The sequence below is a fragment of the Chiloscyllium punctatum genome, chromosome 33 (assembly GCF_047496795.1).
Source record: "Chiloscyllium punctatum isolate Juve2018m chromosome 33, sChiPun1.3, whole genome shotgun sequence".
In the NCBI taxonomy this organism is placed as follows: domain Eukaryota; kingdom Metazoa; phylum Chordata; class Chondrichthyes; order Orectolobiformes; family Hemiscylliidae; genus Chiloscyllium; species Chiloscyllium punctatum.
In genome coordinates this window covers 24,593,733-24,618,354 of record NC_092771.1, presented here as the reverse complement: position 1 = coordinate 24,618,354, position 24,622 = coordinate 24,593,733, and the positions used below count along the sequence as shown (strand labels likewise).

Below are 24,622 nucleotides of genomic sequence, written 5' to 3'. Positions count from 1 at the left end.
ACAAGGTGAATGACCAAACCCCCGACCAACTCCTGGAAAAGGTTCCAGACTGACCTGATGGGAAGGGCATCCATGCCTCCAGGCCTGGCCCATGTGGGGTTGAAGTAGACATTTTTGAAAAGGAGTTGAAAAACAGAAGTCACAAAACAACCATCCCCACCCCTTGAATTACTGTTTCCCAAGATAAATTCCCAGTGACATCGCTTCTCACTAGCACAAGCTCCATTGGCTGGCCAGAGATCCAATGAGGGTTGACTTGGAAGCTGATTGGCTATCAAAAAGTAGGATATGGACAGCTGGCCTATTGTTTAATTATTCCATTTCAACAAAGTGAAACAGATATGAATGTTTTTTTCAGAGCGTAACTCACCACATTCTTCTTTTGGCATTCGGTCATGGATTTATTATCCACAGGCACTGCAATCTGGAAAGTGAAGAGAAACGCTTGTAAGAGATTGACGCTGCGTAATGTTCTTTCATATGGAAAAGTAACAGAGATGATCGAATATGGGTCGAGAGTGTGTTGCTGGGAGAGCTGATTGAATGCCATTGTTTCACTATGGACAGTCCAGCCCCAACAAATATCATCAACTCAGTGTTTTAATGAGAAAGTAGCACCTTACAGTGGGTCGTATTGTCGGATTATTGTAGTGCATTTATATAGTGCCATTCAGGCTGTTCTAAAGTCACCTTATGGCCAATAACATTCATGAAATGTCACTGCATTAATTTTAGAAACACAACTGCCAATTTACACACAGCAAGCTCCCATGCGTAGATTGGTCAAGGGGGCAGTAGGAGGAGGTGGCCGCGAGCTGGCGTTTAGCCTCAGCGGTGTAAAAGTCGGTGCGCCAAACTACACTCCGGGAAGAAGGGCTCATGCCCGAAACGTCGATTCTCCTGTTCCTTGGATGCTGCCTGACCTGCTGCGCTTTTCCAGCAACACATTTTCAGCTCTGATCTCCAGCATCTGCAGTCCTCACTTTCTCCCCTGAGTAGATTGTCTGTTTTATTGGCAAAGGGATAAATATTAACCATCACATTAAACGATGTCATGCCATTTTTCACATTCACCTGAGAGGGCGAATGGGGTACCAGGACATGGCAGAGACACTGTGCCCTGCTGAACACCACACCCGCCTCCCCACAATATACTACATCACTAGCTTTACCCAACAGCACAGCCCCAGAAGGTCAGAGTGAGGCAGAATGCTCAGGGTTAAATCTCAATGAAGCATCATTGTTCTCACCCACTGGCCGGATAACAAAGTGAAAACATTACCTCATTTGTCCTGTTTTCAAATAATAAACATGAGATTGGCACATGCTGTGATGCAACTTCTCCAATTAAGCAATCTTTTTGAATTCAGATCATCACCATTTATCAATGTGGTTTTTTTATTCATTCGCGGGACATGAGTGTGGCTAGCTGGTCCCTCGTTGTCCCTTAAAGTGGTGCTGAGCTGCCTTCTTGAACTATTGCAGTCCATATGCTGTAGGTTGACCCATAATACGGTTGACCCATGGGCGGCACGGTGGCACAGTAGTTAGCACTGCTGCCTCACAGCGCCAGAGATCCAGGTTCAATTCCCGCCTCAGGTGACTAACTGTGTGGAGTTTGCACATTCTCCCCGTGTCTGTGTGGGTTTGCTCCGGTTTCCTCCCACAGTCCAAAGATGTGCAGGTCAGGTGAATTGGCCACGCTAAATTGCCCGTAGTGTTAGGTAAGGGGTAAATGTAGGGGTATGGGTGGATTGTGCTTCGGCGGGACGGTGTGGACTTGTTGGGCCGAAGGGCCTGTTTCCACACTGTAAGTAATCTAATCTAATCTAATACCCTTAGGGAGGGAATTCCAGGATTTTGACTCAGCGACAGTGAAGGAACAATGATATTTTCCCAAGACAGAATGGTGTGTGACTCGGAAAATTGACAAATAAAACAACTTACAATGCTTTCCAATAATATCATTTTTCCTTTGAAGGTCAAACATAGTTTTGAAGCATTGCAAACTCTTAATGTTTCTCATTTTGATCATAGCCTTAAATTACCTTCTTTTATCTGATTTCCTGATTAAACACTACTAGGAACTACTGTCTGAAATATTATTTCGAACAAGCCCAAATTGACTTTAATAGGAACACAGAAACTGCAGTCAGCCGTCCAGCTCACCAAATCTGTTTCAACATTCAACGAGATCTTGGCTGATCTGCCTAACTCCATATCTTCACCCATATCCCTCATCGCCTTTGCTTAACAAAAATGATCTATCTCAGTTTTAAAACTAACAACTGATCTCGCACCAATTGCCATTTGTGGAAGAGATTTCCAAACCTCTCCCACCCTCAGTGTGTGGAAGTGCTTCCTAACAATTCTCCTGAACAGTCTGGCCCTAATTCCCAGACTACGCCCCTAGTTCTAGCATCCCCAACTAGTGGAAATAATTTATCTTTATCTACCATATCTTTTCCTGTTAATATCTTGAAGACTTTGATCAGATCACCCCTTGACCTTCTAAATTCTAGAGAAATTTGAACTAATTTGTAAATCTCTCCTTGGTCCAACTCACGATGCACCAACAGTTATCTAGAGTATGTTGGAATTGTATCACTTGGGCAAACACCTTGTTTTTCCCCATCCCTCTCCTTACTCCTACCCCATCTCTCTCTCCCCACCAAGCCCCTCTTCCTTCCCTCCTTGAAATCACCTCCTTCCTCCCCTCCTCTTTCTTCCTTCTCTCCCAATCCTCCTCCCTTCCCTCATCCTCTCCCCTTCCTACCCCCTTCTTCCCTTACCCACCCCCTTCTTATTTTCTACTTCTCGCTCCACATCCATTCATGATCCCTTCCGCATGTCCCTTCTCTTCTACCCCTTTTTCCTTCCCCACTCCCCTTCACTCACCCTCTCTCACTAAAACCCAATTCAAATCTGTATGCTTCCCTATGCAATAATGCACAGGAGAGGAAACGCATCTGGGAAGGTTGGTTATTCTATACTTGCTGTTAGGTAACACATTTGCTGCATGACCGCATTGGAAAATGTTTTCAGCTTAGATTTAATCAAGCATTAAGTTTCAAGGATTTTTTAAATTAAACGTCTGCTATCACATTCAGTCTGGAGAGTGTGGTGCTGGAAAAGCACAGCAGATCAGGCAGCATCTGAGGAGAATGAGAATCGACGTTTCGGGCATAAGCTCTTCATCGGGTCTTATGCCTGAAACGTCGACTCTCCTGCTCCTCGGATGCTGCCTGACCTGCCGTGCTTTTCCAGCACCACACTCTCGACTCTAATCTCCAGCATCTGCGGACATCACTTTCTCCTGCTATTACATTCAGTAAATTCAATTGTTTGAACTTTTTTGATTCCCAACAGATGCTGAGTTTGGGGAATGATCTACCAGACAGAGATGGAGGGGGCTCAATACTTCCTTAAGAAGCTCGTCTGTCTGTCAAACCTCCAGGTTAATCCTATAGTCCCTTCGCTTCCCTTTTCTACTGTGACCTTTCCCTCTGCTTTTTATCTAACTCCCAAAAATTGGAGAGACGTTGTTTCTTTCCTGTGAGGTACAACATCGAAAATGGCAAATGTGTGCGGGCTCCCTGAAAGTTACATCACGAGGTTGATTGCAATCACCCATGATGTTTGCAAATCTGCATTTGACAAGCAAAACCATTTCCTGACCAAAGGAAGCATTGCAAATAGCAGAACTCAGAAATTTTTTTTAAAAATGGCTGAGTTCTGAAATTTAAGGAAATGTCAATTTTAAAGGTTGATGTTTAACCATTTCCACAGGTACTGCCCAAGTTTCTCCAGTATTTTTTAAATATAACTCAGTGTTCAGTTTCCCCATGAGCTGAGTGATTTCAGTATTGGTTCTTCATCCAAATTCCATGTGATAGACTGGTTAGTAAAGTTAGATCACATGGAATCCAGGGAGAGCTAGCCAATTGGATACAAAATTGGCTTGATGGTATGATTAGATTAGATTAGATTAGATTACTTACAGTGTGGAAACAGGCCCTTCGGCCCAACAAGTCCACACCGACCCGCCGAAGCACAACCCACCCAGACCCATTCCCCTACATTTACCCCTTCACCTAACACTACGGGCAATTTAGCGTGGCCAATTCACCTAACCCGCACATCTTTGGACTGTGGGAGGAAACCGGAGCACCCGGAGGAAACCCACGCAGACACGGGGAGAATGTGCAAACTCCACATAGACAGTCGCCTGAGGATGTGACAGAAGATGGTGGTAGAGGATTGTTGTTCAGACTGGAGGCCTGTGACCAGGGGTGTGCTGCAAGGATCAGTGCTGGGTCCACTGCCATTTGCCATTATAGAAATGATTTGGATGACAATGTAGGAGACATGGTTAGCAAGTTTTCAAATTGGTGGCATACTAGACAGTGAAGACGGTTATCCAAGAGTACAATGAGATCTTGATCAACGAGACCAATGGACTGAAGAATGGCATATGGAGTTTAATTTAGATAAATGCAAGGTGTGCATTTTGGGAAGATGAGTCATGACAGGACTTACCCAATTAATTGTAAGGCCCTGAGGAGTGTTGCTGACTAAAGAAATTCACCATCCCTCCAGACCTCCCCATCTCTGAGGATGAAAGATCAGTCCTTGGCAGAGGCTTCACCTTCATTCCCCTACGCTCTCGGATTAACGAGTTCAACATGCGGCGAGACAGAGAACAATTCTTCCGCTGCCTTCGCCTCCGCGCCTACTTCTTCAACCAGGATTCTCGCCCACCCTCTGACGACCCCTTCTCCCGCCTCCAACACACCCCATCCACCTGGACACCCCATGCTGGCCTCTTACCCACCCTCGATCTCTTCATAGCCAACTGCCGCCGCGACATTAACCGCCTCAACCTCTCCACCCCTCTCACCCACTCCAACCTCTCACCCTCGGAACGTGCAGCCCTCCACTCCCTCCATTCCAACCACAACCTCACTATCAAACCGGCAGACAAGGGAGGCGCGGTAATAGTTTGGCGCACCGACCTTTACACCGCTGAGGCTAAACGCCAGCTTGCGGTCACCTCCTCCTACTGCCCCCTTGATCATGACCCCACCTCCCACCACCAAACCATCATCTCCCAAACCATCCATAACCTCATTACCTCAGGGGATCTCCCATCCACCGCCTCCAACCTCATAGTCCCACAACCCCGCACCGCCCGTTTCTACCTCCTGCCCAAAATCCACAAGCCTGACTGCCCCGGCCGACCCATTGTCTCAGCCTGCTCCTGCCCCACCGAACTCATCTCTGCATACCTCGACACGGTCCTGTCCCCCTTAGTCCAAGAACTCCCCACCTACTTTCGGGACACTACCCACGCCCTCCACCTCCACCATATTTTCGCATCCCCAGTCCCCAATGCCTTATCTTCACCATGGACATCCAGTCCCTATACACCTCCATCCCCCATCACGAAGGACTCAAAGCCCTCTGCTTCTTCCTTTCCTACCGAACCAACCAGTACCCCTCCACTGACACCCTCCTTCGACTGACTGAACTGGTCCTCACCCTGGACAACTTCTCTTTCCGATCCTCCCACTTCCTCCAAACCAAAGGAGTAGCCATGGGCACCCGCATGGGCCCTAGGTATGCCTGCCTCTTCGTAGGATATGTGGAACAGTCTATCTTCCGCAGCTACACTGGCACCACCCCCCACCTTTTCCTCCGCTACATCGATGACTGTATCGGCGCTGCCTCGTGCTCCCACGAGGAGGTTGAATAGTTCATCCACTTTACCAACACCTTCCACCCCGACCTCAAATTCACCTGGACCATCTCAGACTCCTCCCTCCCCTTCCTAGACCTTTCCATTTCTATCTCGGATAACTGAATCAACACGGACATTTACTATAAACCGACCAACTCCCACAGCTACCTAGACTACACCTCCTCCCACCCTGCCCCCTGTAAAAACGCCATCCCATATTCCCAATTCCTTCGTCTCCGCCGCATCTGCTCCCAGGAGGACCAGTTCCAATACCGAACAATCCAGATGGCCTCCTTCTTCAAAGACCGCAATTTCCCCCCAGATGTGATCAACGATGCTCTCCACCTCATCTCCTCCACTTCCCGCTCCTCTGCCCTAGAGCCCCGCCCCTCCAATCGCCACCAGGACAGAACCCCACTGGTCCTCACCTACCATCCCACCAACCTCCATATACACCATATCATCCGTCGTCATTTCCACCACCTCCAAACGGACCCCACCACCAAGGAAATATTTCCCTCCCCTCCCCTATCATCATTCCGAAAAGACCACTCTCTCCGTGACTCCTTCGTCAGGTCCACACCCCCCATCAACCCAACCTCCACTCCCGGCACCTTCCCCTGCAACTGCAAGAAATGCAAAACTTGCACCCACACCTCTCCCCTTACTTCCCTCCAAGGCCCTAAGGGATCCTTCCATATCCGCCACAAATTCACCTGCACCTCCACACACATCATTTACTGCATCTGCTGCACCCGATGTGGCCTCCTCTATATTAGGGAGACAGGCCACCTACTAGCGGAACATTTCAGAGAACACCTCTGGGACACCCGGACCAACCAACCCAACCACCCCGTGGCTCAACACTTCAACTCCCCCTCCCACTCCACCAAGGACATGCAGGTCCTTGGACTCCTCCATCGCCAGACCATAGCAACACGACGACTGGAGGAAGAGCGCCTCATCTTCCACCTAGGAACCCTCCAACCACAAGGGATGAACTCAGATTTCTCCAGTTTCCTCATTTCCCCTCCCCCCAACTTGTCTCAGTCCCAACCCTCGAACTCAGCACCATCTTCCTAACCTGCAATCTTCTTCCTGACCTCTCCGCCCCCAGCCCCACTCCAGCCTATCACCCTCACCTTGACCTCCCTCCACCTATTGCATTTCCAACGCCCCTCCCCCAAGTCCCTCCTCCCTACCTTTTACCTTAGCCTGCTTGGCACACTCTCCTCATTCCTGAAGAAGGGCTCATGCCCGAAATGTCGATTCTCCTGCTCCTTGGATGCTGCCTGACCTGCTGCGCTTTTCCAACAACACATTTTCAGCTAAAGAAATTCAGGGTTTGGTTAAGAAAAAGAAGGAAGCATATGTAAGGTATCGACAGAATAGATCGAGTGAATCCTTAGAAGAGTATAAAGGCAGTAGGAGTATACTTAAGAGGGAAATCAGGAGGGCATAAAGGGGACATGAGATAGCTTTGGCAAATAGAATTAAGGAGAATCCAAAGGGTTTTTACAAATACATTAAGGACAAAAGGGTAACTAGGGAGAGAATAGGGCCCCTCAAAGATCAGCAAGGCGGCCTTTGTGTGGAGCCACTGAAAGTGGGGGAGATATTAAATGAGTATTTTGCATCAGTATTTACTGTGGAAAAGGATATGGAAGATATAGACTGTAGGGAAATAGATGGTGACACCTTGCAAAATGTCCATATTACAGAGGAGGAAGTGCTGGATGTCTTGAAACAGGTAAAAATGGATAAATCCCCAGGACCTGATCAGGTGTACCTGAGAACTCTGTGGGAAGCTAGAGAAGTGATTGCTGGGCCTCTTGCTGAGATATTTGTATCATCGATTGTCACAGGGGAGGTACTGGAAGACTGGAGGTTGGCAAACGTGGTGCCACTCTTTAAGAAGGGTGGTAAGAACAAGCCAGGGAACTATAGACCGGTGAGCCTGACCTCAGTGGTGGGCAAGTTGTTGGAGGGAATCCTGAGGGACAGGATGTACATGTATTTGGAAAGGCAAGGACTGATTAGGGATAGTCAACATGGCTTTGTGCGTGGGAAATCATGTCTCACAAACTCGATTGAGATTTTTGAAGAAGTAACAAAGAGGATTGATGATGGCAGAGCAGTTAATGTGATCTATATAGACTTCAGTAAGGTATTCGACAAGGTTCCCTATGGGAGACTGATTGGCAAGGTTAGATCTCACGGAACACAGGGAGAACTAGCCATTTGGATATAGAACTGGCTCAAAGGTAGAAGACAGAGGGTGGTGGTGGAGGGTTGTTTTTCAGACTGGGGGCCTGTGACCAGTGGAGTGCCACAAGGATTGGTGCTGGGCCCTCTTCGTTTTGTCATTTACATAAATGATTTGGATGTGAGCATAAGAGGTACAGTTAGTAAGTTTGCAGATGACACCAAAATTGGAGGTGTAGTGGACAGCGAAGAGGGTTACCTCAGATTACAACAGGAACCTTACCAGATGGGCCAATGGGCTGAGAAGTAGCAGATGGAGTTTAATTCAGACAAATGCGAGCTGCTGCATTTTGGAAAAGCAAACCTTAGCAGGACTTATACACTTAATGGTAAGGTCCTAGGGAGTGTTGCTGAACAAAGAGACCTTGAAGTGCAGGTTCATAACTCCTTGAAAGTGGAGTCGCAGGTAGATAGGATAGTGAAGAAGGCATTTGGTATGCTTTCCTTTATTGGTCAGAGTATTGAGTACAGGAGTTGGGAGGTCATGTTGCGGCTGTACAGGACATTGGTTAGGCTGCTGTTGGAATATTGCGTGCAGTTCTGGGCTCCTTCCTATCAGAAAGATGTTGTGAGACTTGAAAGGGTTCAGAAAAGATTTACAAGAATGTTGCCAGGGTTGGAGGATTTGAGCTACAGGGAGAGGCTGAACAGGCTGGGGCTGTTTTCCCTGGAGCGTCGGAGGCTGAGGGGTGACCTTATAGAGGTTTACAAAACTTTGAGGGGCATGGATAGGGTAAATAGGTAAAGTCATTTCCCTGGGGTCGGGGAGTCCAGAACTAGAGGGCATAGGTTTAGGGTGAGAGGGGAAAGATATAAAAGAGACCTTAGGGGCAACGTTTTCACGCAGAGGGTGGTACGTGTATGGAATGAGCTGCCAGAAGATGTGGTGGAGGCTGGTGCAATTGCAACATTTAAGAGGCATTTGGACGGATATATGAATTGGAGGGATATGGGTTGGGTTTTGACAGGTGGGACTATATTGGGTTGGGATATCTGGTCGGCAAGGACGGGTTGGACCGAAGGGTCTGTTTCCACTCTGTACATCTCAATGACAATATGATAACAAAAAGACTTGGACTGCAGGTACATACTTTGTTTAGGGTAGCGATAGGGTCATGATATGGAGATGAAGGAGCAGCGCACTGAAAACTAGTGCTTTTTCGTAAACCTCTTGGACTATAACTTGGTGCTGTGTGATTTTCAACCGCGTCACAGGTAGACAGGATCATGAAGAAGGCACTTGATATGTTTGCCTTCATTGGTTAGTGCACAGAGTTGGGAGATCATGTTGTAGCTTTACAAGACACTGCTGAGGCCACTTTTTGGGGTGCTGTGTACAACACTGGTCTCTCTGCTTAAAAAAAAAAGACGGTATTAAACTGAGAAAGATGCAGAAAAGATTTGTGAGGGTATTGCTGGAACTGAAGGGTTTGAGTTATACAGAAAGGTTGGGACGTCTTTCCCCTGGAGAATAGAATGCTGAGGGGCAACCCTACAGAAGTTTATTAAATCATGAGAGGCATAGGAATGGTGACTAGCTAAGGACTTTTCCCCCAGAGGAGGCAAGTCCAAACTAGAGGTTTAAGATGAGAGGGGAAAGATTAAAAAGGGGACCTGAGGGGCAATCTTTTCATACAGTAGGTGGTGTGTCTATAGAATGAATTGCCAGAGGAACTGGTGGAGTACAATTAGAACACTTAGAAGACGTTAGAGCAGGGACATAGACAAGAAAGGTTTAGAGGGATATGGGCCAAATGCAGGCAAACAAGACCGGCTCAGTATAGGATATGTGGTTAACGTGGACAGGTTGGGCTGAAGAGTCTGTTTCCATGCTATTTGACTCGATGACTTACACTGATCCTAACAGGGATCTCTAATACTGAAGTCCCTCTTCCTAATTACAGAAACACCAAGACCTCAAAACAAATCACATGGAGATGTGAAACAACAAAGGCATTAGGGCACAGGAGTAGGCCATTCGGCCCCTCTGGACTCTGCTGTTCATAGCATCATGGCTGATCTGATTGTGGTCTGAACTTCATTGTTCTGGGTGACCCCACAGTCCTGAACCCCCTCGTCGATCAAAGACCTGACAAACTCAGCCTCAAACATCTTCAACCACCCCCTCCCTAAACAGCTCGCTGGGGAAGAGAATGACAAATTCTGACAACCCTCTGAGAGAGGGAATTCCTCCTCATCCACGTCTTAAAAGGGAAATCCCTTATTTAGAAACAGTGACCCCTGGTTCTGGAGCCCCCACACAAGAACAAACATTCTCTGAACAGCGAGACTGTCAAACCCCACTTGGGATCCTACGTTTCAGTGAAATCTCCTCTCATTCTTCTGAAGCCCAGCGAGACTCGGTTGAACCTGCACAAACATTCCCCATCAGACATTCCCAGGATCCAGCCTGATGACTCTTCTCTCAACTAGTTCTGAGGCGAGTACATCATACTTTAAGTATCGTAACAGAAGCCATTCAGCCCATCTAGTTTATTCTCTCACATGATCTCTCATCGGATCATTAACCTGTCTCAGAAATGTTTCCTGAACTTTACTCTGTCTTGTACTTGATTCAGTGACAGCCCTCACCTTGTATCTTCCCACTGAGCCGCTGGGAAACAAACATTTTTCATAGAACAGAAGGATACCATTCAGCCCATCAGACTCATGCTAGCTGTCTTTTCAGGATGGCACGGTGGCTCAGTGGTTAGCACCAGGGTCCCAGATTTGATTCCACTCTTGGGTGACTGTCTGAGTGGAGTTTGCACATTCTCCCCTTGTCTGCGTGAGTTTCCCAGGGTGCTCTGGTTTCCTCCCACAGTCCAAAGATGTGCAGGTTAAGTGGATTGGACATGGGAAATACAGGGGTGGATCTGGGTGGGATGCTTTTCGGAGGGTTGGTGTGGTCTTGATGGGCTGAATGGCCTGCTTCCACACTGTCGGGATTCTAAACATTTTTTGTCAGTTTTGGAAATGAATCTGGTAAAGTTAATATCCATCTTGTGAACTCCTTGCAGTGCTGCCTGAGATCCTTTGGAACACAGTATAATGCTATAAATGATCAATGCTGTGCAGAATGGATGAGTTGGCAATGATCTTGTGAAATAATACAAAGAACGGCAGATGCAGAAGATCTGAAACAAGAGCAAACATTGCTGAAGAAACTTAGCAGGTCTGCTTGCATCTATGGACAGAGAAAGCAGGGTAAACAGTTCAAGTCCAGTGACCCTCCTAAACTCAACATGACACTACAGGGCTGTGAGATACACAGAGCTCAGTGAATTGTCTACAGTTTGTCATTTTACCAACCATGGCAACTGGTCAAGACATTAGCATTACCGGATCAGGCTGATCCCACTGTACTGGTTTTATCAAGCCGGGAGCTTCTTCCAAATCTATCTGGTAAAGAACGTCTTTCCCTCCAACATAAACAGTGCTTCCCTCACGGAGCGTGGTTGTATATTCCTCAGTCGAGCGAAATGGGGACCGATCGTGAATTTCAGCTGTAAAGATAGAAAAGGGCACGGATTGACTGATTATTGATCAACGCAAAAGGCAGGGAAGAGAACAAATTGTCATTGGAATGAAATGGTAACCATGGCGATGGGATCTCGAGGAGTGACTGGAACGGCCCAATTTCCCATAACGAGGATGATGCCGAGCAAACACGACATGTAAACCCAGGTTAACACAACTATTCTCTCTCTGAACGTGCCCATTATCGTTTCTCCACTGGGATAATGAGTGATGGGGGAGCGGTTATCTCAACATGGGGCCAAATGCAGACCAGGTCAGTAATCCACTGAGGGGTTTATAAAATCATGAGGGGCATGGATAGGATAAATAGACAAGGCATTTTCCCCAGGATGTGAGAGTCCAGAACTAGAGGACATAGGTATCTCATTGAGGGGTGACCTTATAGAGGTTTATAAAATCATGAGAGGCATGGATAAGGTAAATAGGCAAGGTCGTTTCCCTGGGGTGGGGGAATCCAGAACTAGAGGGCATAGGTTTAGGATGAGAGGGGAAAGATTTAAAAGGCACCTAAGGGGCAACTTTTTCACGCAGAGGGTGGTACGTGTATGGAATGAGCTGCCAGAGGAAGTAGTGGAGGCTGGTATAATTGCAACATTTAAGAGGCATTTGGATGGGTATATGAATAGGAAGGGTTTAGAGAGGTATGGGCCAAGTGCTGGTTGGCATGGATGAGTTGGACCGAAGGGTCTGTTTCCGTGCTGTACATCTCTCTGACTCTCAAATGCACGGGGATAGATAGCATTAGTTTGTTGGGAGAATTGCACACAGTTACGTTACTTATTGGACAGCTCTCAGTGCGAGCTTTATGAGATTAGATTAGATTCCCTACAGTGTGGAAACGAGCCCTTTGGTCCAACCAGTCCACACCGACCCTCCGAACAGCAACCCATCCAGACCCACTTCCCCCTGAATGATGCACCTAACACTACGGGCAATTTAGCACGGCCAATCCACGTGACCGGCACATCTTTGGACTGTGGGAGGAAACCCACACAGACACGGGGAGAATGTGCAAACTCCACACAGACAGTCGCCAGAGGGTGGAATCGAACCTGGGACCCTGGTGCTGTGAGGCAGCAGTGCCAACCACTGAGCCACCGTGTCTTCCTTCAAAAAAAATATGATCAATGTCCATGTTCATTTTGACATGGAGACTGACTGTGGAGATAGCTCAGGCAGCCATGTGATTCACTGAGTTGGGGATCTCTCAGTAGCCTCGGAGCCAGAAGACCCAGGTGCAAATACCAACTCAAACATTCAGTGTCCAAGGTGGGTGAGTTTAGAATCGGACCAAACTCTTTTCAGACATGTCAATGGCAGTTGCTAAAAGACGGAGAGAATCCTGAACGGCAGTGGGATGGAAGGAAATTGGAGCTGAGGAATGATAAACATCTCTCTGTGAGGATTTGCTGTGTGTTATCAGGTCTGGGTCTTCATAGAATCCCTGCAGTATGGAAGGAGGCCATTCAGCCCATACAGTCCACACTAACCCTCTGAAGAGTTATCTACCTAGACCTCCAACCCCACATCGACTATGACTAATCTGCCGAACCTACTCTATCCCTGGGCACTATGGACAATTTCAGCATGACCAATCGACCAGACCTGCACACAGAGTCATAGAGATGTACAGCATGGAAACAGACCCTTCGGTTCAACTTGTTCATACCCACCAGATATCCCAACCTAATCTAGTCCCACCAGCCAGCATCCAGCCCGTATCACTCCAAACCCTTCATATTCATATACCCATCCAGATGCCTTTTAGATATTACAATTGTACCAGCCTCCACCACTTCCTCCAACAGCTCATTCCATATACACCCTCTGTGTGAAAAAGTTGCCCCTTCGGTCTCTTTTATACCTTTCCCCTCTCACCCTAAACCTATACTCTCTAGTTCTGGACTCCCCCACCCCAGGGAAAAGAACTTATCTATTTATCCTATCCATGCCCCTCATGATTTTATAAGCCTCGATAAGGTCACCCCTCAGCCTCCAACACTCCAAGGAAAACAGCCCCAGCCTGTTCAGCCTCTCCCTTTAGGTCAAACCCTCCAACCCTGGCAACATCCTTGTGGATCTTTTCTGAACCCTTTCAAGTTTCACAACATCTTTCTGACAGGAAGGAGACCAGAATTGCACGCATGACTGTGGGAGATAACCCTTGCTGACATGGGTAGAACGTGCAAACTCAACAGGCAGTCACCCGAGGGTAAAATCAAACCCAGATCCCCAACGCTGTGAGGTAGCAGTGCTAACCACTGAGCCACTACACATTCGCGTCAGGAGTGCACTGTGAGAGTGTGGTGGAGCTACAGTCAATCAAGGCATTCACTAGGAAATTAGATTGAGCTGAAAGCGAGCTGTGCAGAGTTCCAATCGTTGAATTGTTTGTCTGAAATGATTTCAAAAACCTCAAGACACAAGTTAACAATAACTTTCTGTGGCTGTGACTTTAAAAATGTTTCTGTTAGTGCGGCACATCAAAGTGCAAAACTGATTCAGGTTACAGACATAACCACCAGCCTCCCAACACACTGCCCTCCCCATGAAGAGGGGGTCAGGAGCCCCCACTTACCCGTCAGATTCAGCTTGAGTCGGGGTAAGGTACTGGATGAGGCGCTGCTGAGGAGGAGCGAGAGGAAGAGACCGAGCAGAGACATGGCTGGCTCTGGATTCTGTGTTAAGTCCCTGACAGACTGAGCACTCTTCAGCTCCCCCCTTCCCTTTCAGACTGAGCTGCACCCCCTGCAGTGGGAGGGACTATAGTGGGTGTGCAGCAGTTACGCTGTAATCATGTAGAGATCCGATTACAGAGTACGACAGACACAGTCACTGGTTAAATTTTAAGCCACATCATGTCGGAAGACCAATCAGTGTGGTTGTGATTACTCAAGTGTTAAATAGGAAGCATTTTTAAAACTCAGTGCTGGGAAACCTCTGGTTTCCTCCCACAGCCCAAAGATGTGCAGGTTAGGTTTGATTGGCCACGCTAAATTGCCTACAGTGTTCAGGGATTCCTAAGTTAGGTGCATTAGTCGGGGTAAAAGTAGGGGAATGGGTCTGGGTGGGCTACACTTTGGAGGGTCAGTGTGGACTTGTTGGGATGAATGGCCTGTTTCCACATTGTAGGGATTCTATTAATCGAGTGTTACACAGAAATAAAGCTAAAAGTTCAAACATTACGCAGCCTTTCTTAACCGATCAGCCATGCTGGGACCATTCTTCCTACGAGCGCACAATCTCCACCATTTTGGCATGTTTTCCCCAGGCAGGTTCAATCTGGCTCTCCATGTCTCAGGCTGCCTGCTCTCTACCCCGCTGCAGGCGTCAGGGAATCTCCAGCCCTGCATGGGGACCACTCCTAGGATCTCAGACTGCCAAAGCCCCCATCCAGGGCAGGGCTTGGCCTTTAGTCCGTGATGGAGTGGCACTGGGAACCCACCAGCGGGATTTCCGGGTAGGCCCCTAAACATTGCCTCACACTGGACCTCCAGCCTGACCGCCAACGCCTCCAACAAGCCCCAATACTACCACTGAGTACACTGCCCCACCGTGGTGAGTGGGGAGGCAGTCCCAGGGTTTGGACACAAAGGGAACATGCCATCCAAGGATGGTGAATGGCTTGGAGAGGACTTTGAAGGGAGTGGTGTTCCCATCTAACTGCTGCCCTTGTCCTTCTGGATGGTCGAGCTCATGGGTTTAGCGGATTGCAAGTGTGAGAAACAAAGCTCACACACTTCAATAATTTCAGTCCGAGACAAGATCTGAATCAGTAGTGCCATTTATTTTACACTTGCAAGTGGGTGTGATGTCCCGTGTCTAAGAGGCAGAAGACATACACACACTAAATTCAATTCATACATAACATTTATATGATTTGATGTCTATTGTTTTACACTGCTCCCTCCCCTGCTTACATCGTCCACTTCCCTAAGACCGGCCCCCATTACCCCTGTTTGCCTCTTGTCTTATCCGGCCTTGTCTGTGATAAAATGCTTATTTCTGGTCTCACAAGGCTGTTTGACCTCATCCTGCTGTAGGTCATTGTTAGGCCTATCCTTTCTTCATCATTATCTACCCCCTTCATCTGTGCCTTTCCCGAGGCCGTTCTGATCCCTATGACCCTTTTAATTGGGGTTTGTTCCTGTGTTTTTGTAAAAGTGGGAAGCACATGTTTATACCTACTGTTTGTACAGGCGTATCTAGCTTAACTTCATCCCCTCACAACATCTTATCTATTTGCCCATAATGTCTACCTTCTGACATACAGTTTTAGCTAATACAAAAACAATTATATATTTCCTCCACATTGTTTCCATTCTTGTTGACTCAGCTCGTGGCTAAAACAATTACACACTGGTGTGAGTTCATTTTACTTTGTAAAATGGAATTGCAGAATTGCAGAAGTAACATTAATTCACCTATATCCCACAATTTCCCCCTTTTCTTTAATTACCATTTGTTATCTTCTGCATTTTTCTTTTAGGGGCACCTGTTTCATCAAGGCTGTTTCAATCAGTCTTTGGGTGAGCCCTCATATACAGGGTATGATCATTTTTATTAATTGTTACCCACCAAAAGAGAGCTGGCACAAAGCCTGCTGCAATCTGGTTACGAGCCTTAAATTCATCCGGTACTCCCCTAGGGACTCCTACCGAATCGAGATAAATCCTGTCATCGAAAGAAGTGTCTAACAGTAATCTCTTACCCCTTCCCTTTTTCCCTCCTATCTTTTCCTTCTCAAATGCCAGGGTAAATGGAATTGCCAATTGTACAATTGCACATATCCCTCTCCAATCTGGAGGTAGCGTGGGTCTCAATATTTTGCCTCCACAGTCCCACCACAGATCCGCTCGGGGAACCTTTAGTGCTGAGTAGTTCCCTCCCTTCTCCATTTCGGTTACATTCTTAATCTCTGTACATAATTTCAGCTCCCCCAAATCTTTCGACCGACTTGTACCTCGTCTACGCACACACGACGTGTGATTTCCAACTGCGGCAGAAAACAGGGGGGGAACTTTTACATCTTTCTTCTCCAAGGGAGGGAACATCAGAGATAGGGAGGTACAGTTCCTATCATTCCACGCAGTCTCATCCTGATACAGGGCTATCATACATTTCATGCCCTTCCTGTCTCGCTTCCACCCGAGCGGAAAGGGAACCACCTGGGCCACTGGCCGACCGGAGGCACATGCAGAGCAATTGCTCTTGTTCAGACTTTTCACAGTATACTTTACCCATTCAACCCAGGCATTTGCATCCCCGTGCCCAGTTTCTATTTCAATGGTCTGTTTCAAGTCCTTTACCTCTATAAATTTTACTACTTTAGGATCAGCGGGAGGGGTGAAAGATTGTATCTTATTACCCAGTAGTTCTACTCGTTTTCCCTGTCCTACACTAATTCAAAAACAATAGCCCAAGAAATCCTTCCCATTTGCTTTCATTTCTATCCCAAATGTTTCATTTCATTGTATCTCATAGGTGCCCCCCAACCCCCCCCCCACCAGGATTGTTTCGTGCCATGTGGTTTTCCTTATCATTAGGTATATTGGGTTACACTTTTTATCGGGACAATCACGAGGGGGTCGGAAGGGGGCCTGGTGTACTGTGATGAGACCATTATACTAAGTACCATCCCCAAGGCTATCCCCATAGGACTTAAGATGTATCTCAGAGCTGCGGTACTGTCTCTGATTATCTACATCCCCACAATTTACTAAGCTGCATACATCAGCGTCTATTACTTGTGGATTATCAGACTTGGGGACCGTTAATAATACATATGAAAATGATATTTGACGAAATCCCAATACTAAAAGGGCTAGCATCATATCTCTAGGAGCATCCCCAGTATTCTAAACATCATGCTGAATATACAATCTTACAGAAATAATCCCGCGCTCGCGTCGCCACTGTATAATCAGTTACTCAAAGTCTCTTTAGTCTGAGTTTCAGCGAATCTTGCGTTGATTCGGCTGTCCAGACTTCTTCCTCAACTGGAGGGTCCACTGGCCCTTTGATCCGAGTGTAGTGAGTCCAGCCTTTCTCTGCTGTCCTTATCGCTGTTTCAGGGGTCAAAAGAGCCTGGTAAGGCCCTTCCTAGTCCGGCTGCAATTTAGTCTCTGTCCATGATTTTACTAAGATTCAATCTCCCGGCCGGATGGAATGAACGGTGAATTCAAGGGGTGGAGTCTGTGCCAATAAACCCTGTTTCCTGAGGAAAGACAAAGAGGAGGACAAACCCAGTATATACTTCTTTAAAAACAAATCTTTAGTTTCGGGACTTGGCAATTCTCCATTCGTTCCCAAGTAAGGTAATCCAAATAAGATTTCATAGAGGGATAGTCCCAAATCTTTCCTTGGGGCTGTTCGTACTCGCAAGAGAGCTATAGGTAAACATTTGGTCCAAGGGAGTCTAGTTTCTATTATCAATTTAGAGAGCTGTCGTTTGAGTGTTTGGTTCATTCTCTCAACCTTTCCTGATGATGGCGGGTGCCACGGAGTATGGAACTCCCAGGAAATTCCCAACCCTTTCATTACCCCCCCGTAACACTTTAGAAGTAAAGTGAGTTCGTTGATCGGAATCAATATGGTTCACGAGCCCATATCGGGGAATTATGTGCTCCAATATTGTTTTAGACACTCCACTCGCAGTGGCGGTAGCTAGGGGGTATGCCTCAACCCAACCAGATAAATGATCTACTATGACCAACATATATTTTAGTCTCCCTACCCTGGGGAGTTCAGTATAATCTACTTGTATACTCTGGAAAGGTCTCAGTCCTGGGTCTCTTCCTCCTGGGGTCTGTTTTCTCAAGACTTTCTTATTTACCTTTCTGCATATTATACATCTCTCACATATTTGTTTAGCAATTCTATATATTCCTTTACATCCATATTCCCTGAGAACCAAATCACACATTGCTTGTACTCCCCAATGGCTGCCTTGGTGTAGGACGGCCATAATCTCTCGCATCATCATTTTGTTTAACATTTCCCTTCCATCAGGTAACCTCCAATGCCCGTCTGCTGTTTTTACAGCCCCTAAATCTCTCAATTCATTTTCTCCGCTTTCAGTAAATATAGGAGCTTCCCTAGGACCTGGGACAGTAGGTATTAGGGAATGAATCACCACTTCTTGTGGGTTCAGGGCTGCTTCCTTAGCCACCTCATCGGCTAATCTATTTCCCCTAACCTCTAGTTCATTTCCTTTCTGATGACCATTTACATGCACTACTGCTATTTCTCGGGGAAGTAATAGGGACTCCAAGACCCGTTTAATCAATTCTTCATGTACTAATCTCTTCCCCCACCTCTGGGTTAATACTCCCAAAACCACTCCCTTATCCACGGTAGCAAAGAGGTGGAAAGGTTTATCTAGGGAAGGTAGGGCTAACACAGGGGCATGGGTCAGATCTCTTTTGCCTCATCATCCCAACTTAGACATTTTGGTTCCCCCTCTAATAGTTTGAGATATAATTTCTTAGTCTTCTGTACATAGGAATCAATCCACAATCTGCAATAACCCGTGAGACCCAAACATTTGTGTAACTCCCGTTTAGTGCTGGGCAGCGGCATTCCCACTATTCCCTCTATCCGTTCCGGGCTTATCTTTCGCTTTCCCTCACTAACTAAATGTCCCAAGTATTTCACTTCTTGCTCCACATATTGTGGTTTGTTTTTAGATACCCTCAGTCCCTGCTGACCCAGGAAATTCAATAATTTGTTAGTGGCTTCTACTACTCTTTCTCTTCTTTTTCCTGTTACGAAGAGGTCGTCTACATACTGCAACAGGGTAGTCCCCTTGGGGCTGCTAAATTTCTCCAATACTTGTTCTAACATCTGTCCAAATAAATCCGGAGATTCCGTAAACCCCTGGGGAAGCACAGTACACCGGTATTGCTGTTTCTGTCCTGTCTTAGGGTCTTCCCACTCAAAGGCAAACAAATTCCTACCTTCCTCTGCCAAGGGACAGGCCCAAAAGGCATCCTTTAAATCTATCACACTAAACCATTTGTGGTCATGAGGGATCTTACTTAATAACGTAGAGGGGTTTGGCACCACTGGGTGCCTGATCTGTACTATTCAATTTAATGTTCTCAAATCCTGCACCAATCGATAAGTTCCATCGGATTCCTGCACTGGTAGAATTGGGGTATTATAAGGAGACATACATGGCTCCAACAGTCCATCTCTAATCAATCCTTCAATTACTGGCTGCAGTCCTCGTTTACCTTCGATGGAAATGGGATATTGTCGCTCACAGACAATGTCCCCTTTCCTTTTTAAATTTATTTCAAGGCGGGGGGGATCTGTAGTTTTCCACAATTCCCTTCCCTAGCCCATACAATAGGGTCTATCTCTCTCTCCACATCCTCTGCCAACATTGCCTTTTGTACAACTAATTCTTTTTCCTGAATTCCAATCCCCAGTCCTAAGAGGATAATTAAATCTCTCCTTAATAAGTTACTTCCTATATCAGGGATATACAACAGTTCCCCTTTGACCCTATCCTTAGGACCTTCTATCATCATAGGTTCAAATACTGGAACAGTAAATCCTTCCCCTTTTACCCCCGAAACAGTAATTGACCGTGTTGACATTCCTACTTTCTTTGGTTTAAAATGCAGCGATGACCGTGCTGCCCCCGTATCTACTAGGAAGACTACCTCTTCCCTACAGGGTCCCACCTTCAGGTTTATCAAGGGTTCCTGGTGGGTCCCCGGGGGCAGGAACCCCTGACACCCCTATACTTCATCAAAATTCATAAGCGGAATTGCCCTTTCTTCCCTTTGTACATCAGGACACTCCCGCTTAAAATGCTCTATCTTTCCGCAATAATAGCATCCTGCCTGTGGAGACCTCCAGCTCTGCCCCTGTCGCTCGAACCCTCTATCAAACGCTCCCCCTTGTCCTCTCTGTCCTACATGCTGCCACCCGCCCCTCCGGTTGGTCACTATTGGTTCTACTCTTTTCTTAACTACCTCATCAACCGCAGCTACCATCATTTTCACCTTCTGTTTTTGTCTCTCATCCTCTCTCTTTACAAACACTTTCTGTGCCTCTCTTAACAATTCATCTAATGGCTTTTCACTCCACCCTTCTATTTGCTGTATCTTTCTCTGTATGTCTGGCCATTCCTTTGTCACAAAAATATACTTTCAAAAGACCCTGTGCCACTGGGTTCTCAGGGTTCATTCCAGAATATTTCCACATTGAGTCTCTTAATCTTCGCAAGAAAGCTGAGGGAGTCTCATCTTTCTCCTGTCTAACTTCAAAGACTTTAGTCAAATTCTGTGACTTGGAACTGCCTCTCTTATTCCTTTTAGAATCAGGTCTTTCAATTCCCTCACTTCTTCTCTATGCTCCGGATTTTGATTTTCCCACTGGGGGTCTCTGAGGAGAAACTTCGTCTCTCCCTGTCCAGCATCCCCATCTCCAATCGGATGTTCCCTGTCCCATATTTTAATGGCTGCTCCCCATATAAGTCCCCTTTCCTCCCCAGTAAATAGTATATTCAAAATAGACATTAACTCAGCCCAGGTATACAGACTGGGCCCCAAAGATTGATCAATTTGTTCAGACAACCCTACCGGATCCTCAACCAGGACCTTCATTTCTTTTTTAAATGTTCTGACCTCCCCACTGCTGAGGGGGATACTTACAAACCCAATCTCTTTGTCCCCTATTGGTACCTCCCGAAGGGGATAAGTCATTACGTTCTTCCCCTTTTTCTTTTTTTTTAAAGAAATATTGCAATATTTCTAGCTCCCCATAACTTCAAACACCAATTCATCAATTCATGCTTGACTAACTTTAAAGCCTGTTCCAAACTTGTAAATATATTTATATATTTACGTTCATTTATTCAGTATTTAATATTCAAAATGTAAAATGCATACAGTTCTCAATTTTGAAATCACCCAGTTTTAGTCCCTTAATTTAAATCCAAAATTAGTTTTCTTAAGTAGTCCTGACCAATCATTGCTCAATTACAATACTATAGGTTGTGAAATAATCAGAGCTGCCTTAAAATTATTTGTCTATTCAAGTTTAAAGAAAAAAAAAACTTCTAATGCATGAACAATGGCCGAATCCAAGGTCACAGATATTAACCATAGGATCTTGTTTTTACTACAATCTAATGTTGAACTGAAACTTCAACTGTCCTCCATAAATCGCTTTCATGTAAAGATAAAAGAGATTAGTTAGAAACTGATAGTAAGGCAGTCGTGACCTGTAAGAAGAACAGGAGTTATCATTCTTTTTTTTTCATAATCTCTATAGAATCCTTAACCTTTAAATAAATCATGTTAAGTTTCCATAATAAGAATCAGATTCAAAACAGTCCCGGAACTCAAGCTCCAGGGAATAAAACGCAAACTTTCAATCACCAACAAACAAATGTGCATTCAAACCAAATCACAAAGGGTTAAACTTTCGACCAGCTGTACAGCTCTCTTCATTCTCTCTCTCTCTCTCTCACTCATTGACAAATAAATTCAGATATTTACAAACCCAGTCTTTGTCCGACCTGAATTTTGGCCAAAAGAGGCGGGACGAAGAATGGATTCCTTAGTCCATATGAAGCAACAATATTTAATCATCTTTTTCCCCTGTACAAGTATTATTTTGCCAATTCCACAACGTCCTCCCCAAAGAACTTTCTGGAGGTATGTTGTAAGGGACCCCGCCTCCAATTCCATTGCTTTTTCCTTCTTTTGTTTTCCCGGAGGCTTTTTCCTTACCCACAGCACAACCCATATTGAGTTCCTTCGTTAGTCCCTTATTAACTACTAAAACTCAATCCCAGCCACCAAGGCAATACTTAAAAGTCAGGTTTCTTACCTTGGTCTGTGCACAGAGTTGCCTGGCCCCTTTGTGTCGTATTGTCTATCGAGCTCCTATCACTGTCTGATTCAGATGTCTCTCTTGTGGGATTCGTACCAGTCACCCAAGGGAGCAGACCAAACCAGGACACGAGACCGCTCCTCAATGGGGAACGGGACGCGTCTTCCCAGTGTCCAAGGCCAGCCACTCCCCCCGGTGATGGAAGAAAATCCCGGACAGCCCCCAATTGTGAGAAACAAAGCTCACACACTTCAATAATTTCAGTCCGAGACAAGATCTGAATCAGTAGTGCCATTTATTTTACACTTGCAAGTGGGTGTGATGTCCCGTGTCTAAGAGGCAGAAGACACACACCAAATTCAATTCATACATAACATTTATATGATTTGATGTCTATTGTTTTACACTGCTCCCTCCCCTGCTTACATCGTCCACTTCCCTAAGACCGGCCCCCATTACCCCTGTTTGCCTCTTGCCTTATCCGGCCTTGTCTGTGATAAAATGCTTATTTCTGGTCTCACAAGGCTGTTTGACCTCATCCTGCTGTAGGTCATTGTTAGGCCTATCCTTTCTTCATCATTATCTACCCCCTTCATCTGTGCCTTTCCCGAGGCCGTTCTGATCCCTATGACCCTTTTAATTGGGGTTTGTTCCTGTGTTTTTGTAAAAGTGGGAAGCACATGTTTATACCTACTGTTTGTACAGGCGTATCTAGCTTAACTTCATCTCCTCACAACATCTTATCTACTTGCCCATAATGTCTACCTTCTGACATACAGTTTTAGCTAATACAAAAACAATTATATATTTCCTCCACATTGTTTCCATTCTTGTTGACTCAGCTCGTGGCTAAAACAATTACACACTGGTGTGAGTTCATTTTACTTTGTAAAATGGAATTGCATAATTGCAGAAGTAACATTAATTCACCTATATCCCACACAAGTTTGGAGAAGATTTGTAGCTCAGGTTGAGATTCTGGATGTAAGTTTGCTCGCTGAGCTGGAAGGTTCATTTTCAGATGTCTCATCACCAGACAGGGTAACATCGTGAGTGAGCCTCCAGTGAAGCACTGATGTTACAGCCTGCATTCTATTTATGTGTTTAGGTTTCCTTGGGTTGGTGGCGTCATTTCCTGTGGTGGTGTCATTTCTCGTGCTGACGTCATTTCCTGTTCTTTTACTCAGAGGGTGATTGATGGGATCCAAATCGATGTGTTTGTTGATAGAGTTCTGATTGGAATACCATGCTTCTAGGAGGTTTTAAGCTCACGTTGTTAAATGAGTTTCTCCAGTACCTCTTCCAAATGGTTATAACCCAATGCACAAACTAATCTGGGCTGGTGTTCAGATTCTCCCCAGCATGATCCTCAAATCTCCCACAAAAGAAAACACCTTAAAGTAGGTATCTTGCAAATGGTACACATCTCTGCTTTTATTTAATGCAAAATATACTTTATGCATTAAAAAAAACTTTACATTCAGATGCATATCAAGAAAAACAAACATTGAAATTTGACATTGCCTGCAGTTGCAAAGTCCGAAGACATTTTTTACTCACGCAGTACAAGATTTACATACACTGAGGCAACAACTGAGTCAGGTAAGGGAGCTAACACTTTGGCAGAAAGACATCAGACAGTAGGTCTTTCCCCACTGCACCCTGGCACCAGCTGCGTCAAACTTTAGTGTGTTCCTCCAAATATGGTCCTGGACCTTGGAATGTGCCAGTCTGCAACGTTTGAGGTCAAGATTTTCCACTCGTTGACCAAAACATTTTGGGCAGACCAAAGAGTACCTTTGATGGGCTGATGATCTTCCTGGTGCAGTCAATGATTGTCTCAGTTTACGTCCCAGGAACAGACCACAGAGCACAGAGTCCGGCGTCACCGAGCTGCCCAGGACGACCCCCAACAAAAACCACCACGTCTCTCTCCAGACTTCCTTTACAAAGACACATTCCAGCAGGCGATATCCGACAGTCTCTACCTCACCCCACAGCCGCTCTGAGGGCAGTATGCAGAGACAAACGTGAGGATCTCCCAGGGGGTGCCCTTCTCACCTTCAGCCAAGCGATGTCATGGTGCATGTTGGGAAGTTCTGGTGATGAGGCATTCTGCCAAATGACTCTGACACTCTGCTTGGGGGAACCACCCGACAGGATTCCACCCTCTCCTGTTCCCACAGGGTCTCGAGGACACTTCCTGATGGACTGATGGTCAAA

The 24,622-nt window shown here is 46.0% G+C and overlaps 1 protein-coding gene and 1 long non-coding RNA gene across 2 annotated transcripts in view; both read right to left on the bottom strand.

Annotated features, from left to right (window-relative positions):
- Nucleotides 1–14,318, bottom strand: part of LOC140458486 (semaphorin-7A-like) — a 38,810-nt gene extending 24,492 nt beyond the window's left edge. The window contains exons 1-3 of the mRNA XM_072553151.1: nucleotides 14,124–14,318; nucleotides 11,348–11,511; nucleotides 371–424 (exon numbers count right to left, since the gene is read on the bottom strand). Coding sequence (XP_072409252.1) covers nucleotides 371–424; nucleotides 11,348–11,511; nucleotides 14,124–14,208 — 303 coding nt within the window. The 5' untranslated portion in view covers nucleotides 14,209–14,318. The remainder of the gene's footprint in view (nucleotides 1–370; nucleotides 425–11,347; nucleotides 11,512–14,123) is intronic.
- Nucleotides 14,319–15,313: 995 nt separating this feature from the next.
- On the bottom strand, nucleotides 15,314–23,578 carry LOC140458488 (uncharacterized). Its single transcript, XR_011953500.1, has 2 exons — nucleotides 22,397–23,578; nucleotides 15,314–17,762 (listed from the first exon to the last, which is right to left on the bottom strand). It is a non-coding gene; the product is annotated as an uncharacterized lncRNA (long non-coding RNA).
- Nucleotides 23,579–24,622: the final 1,044 nt, after the last annotated feature.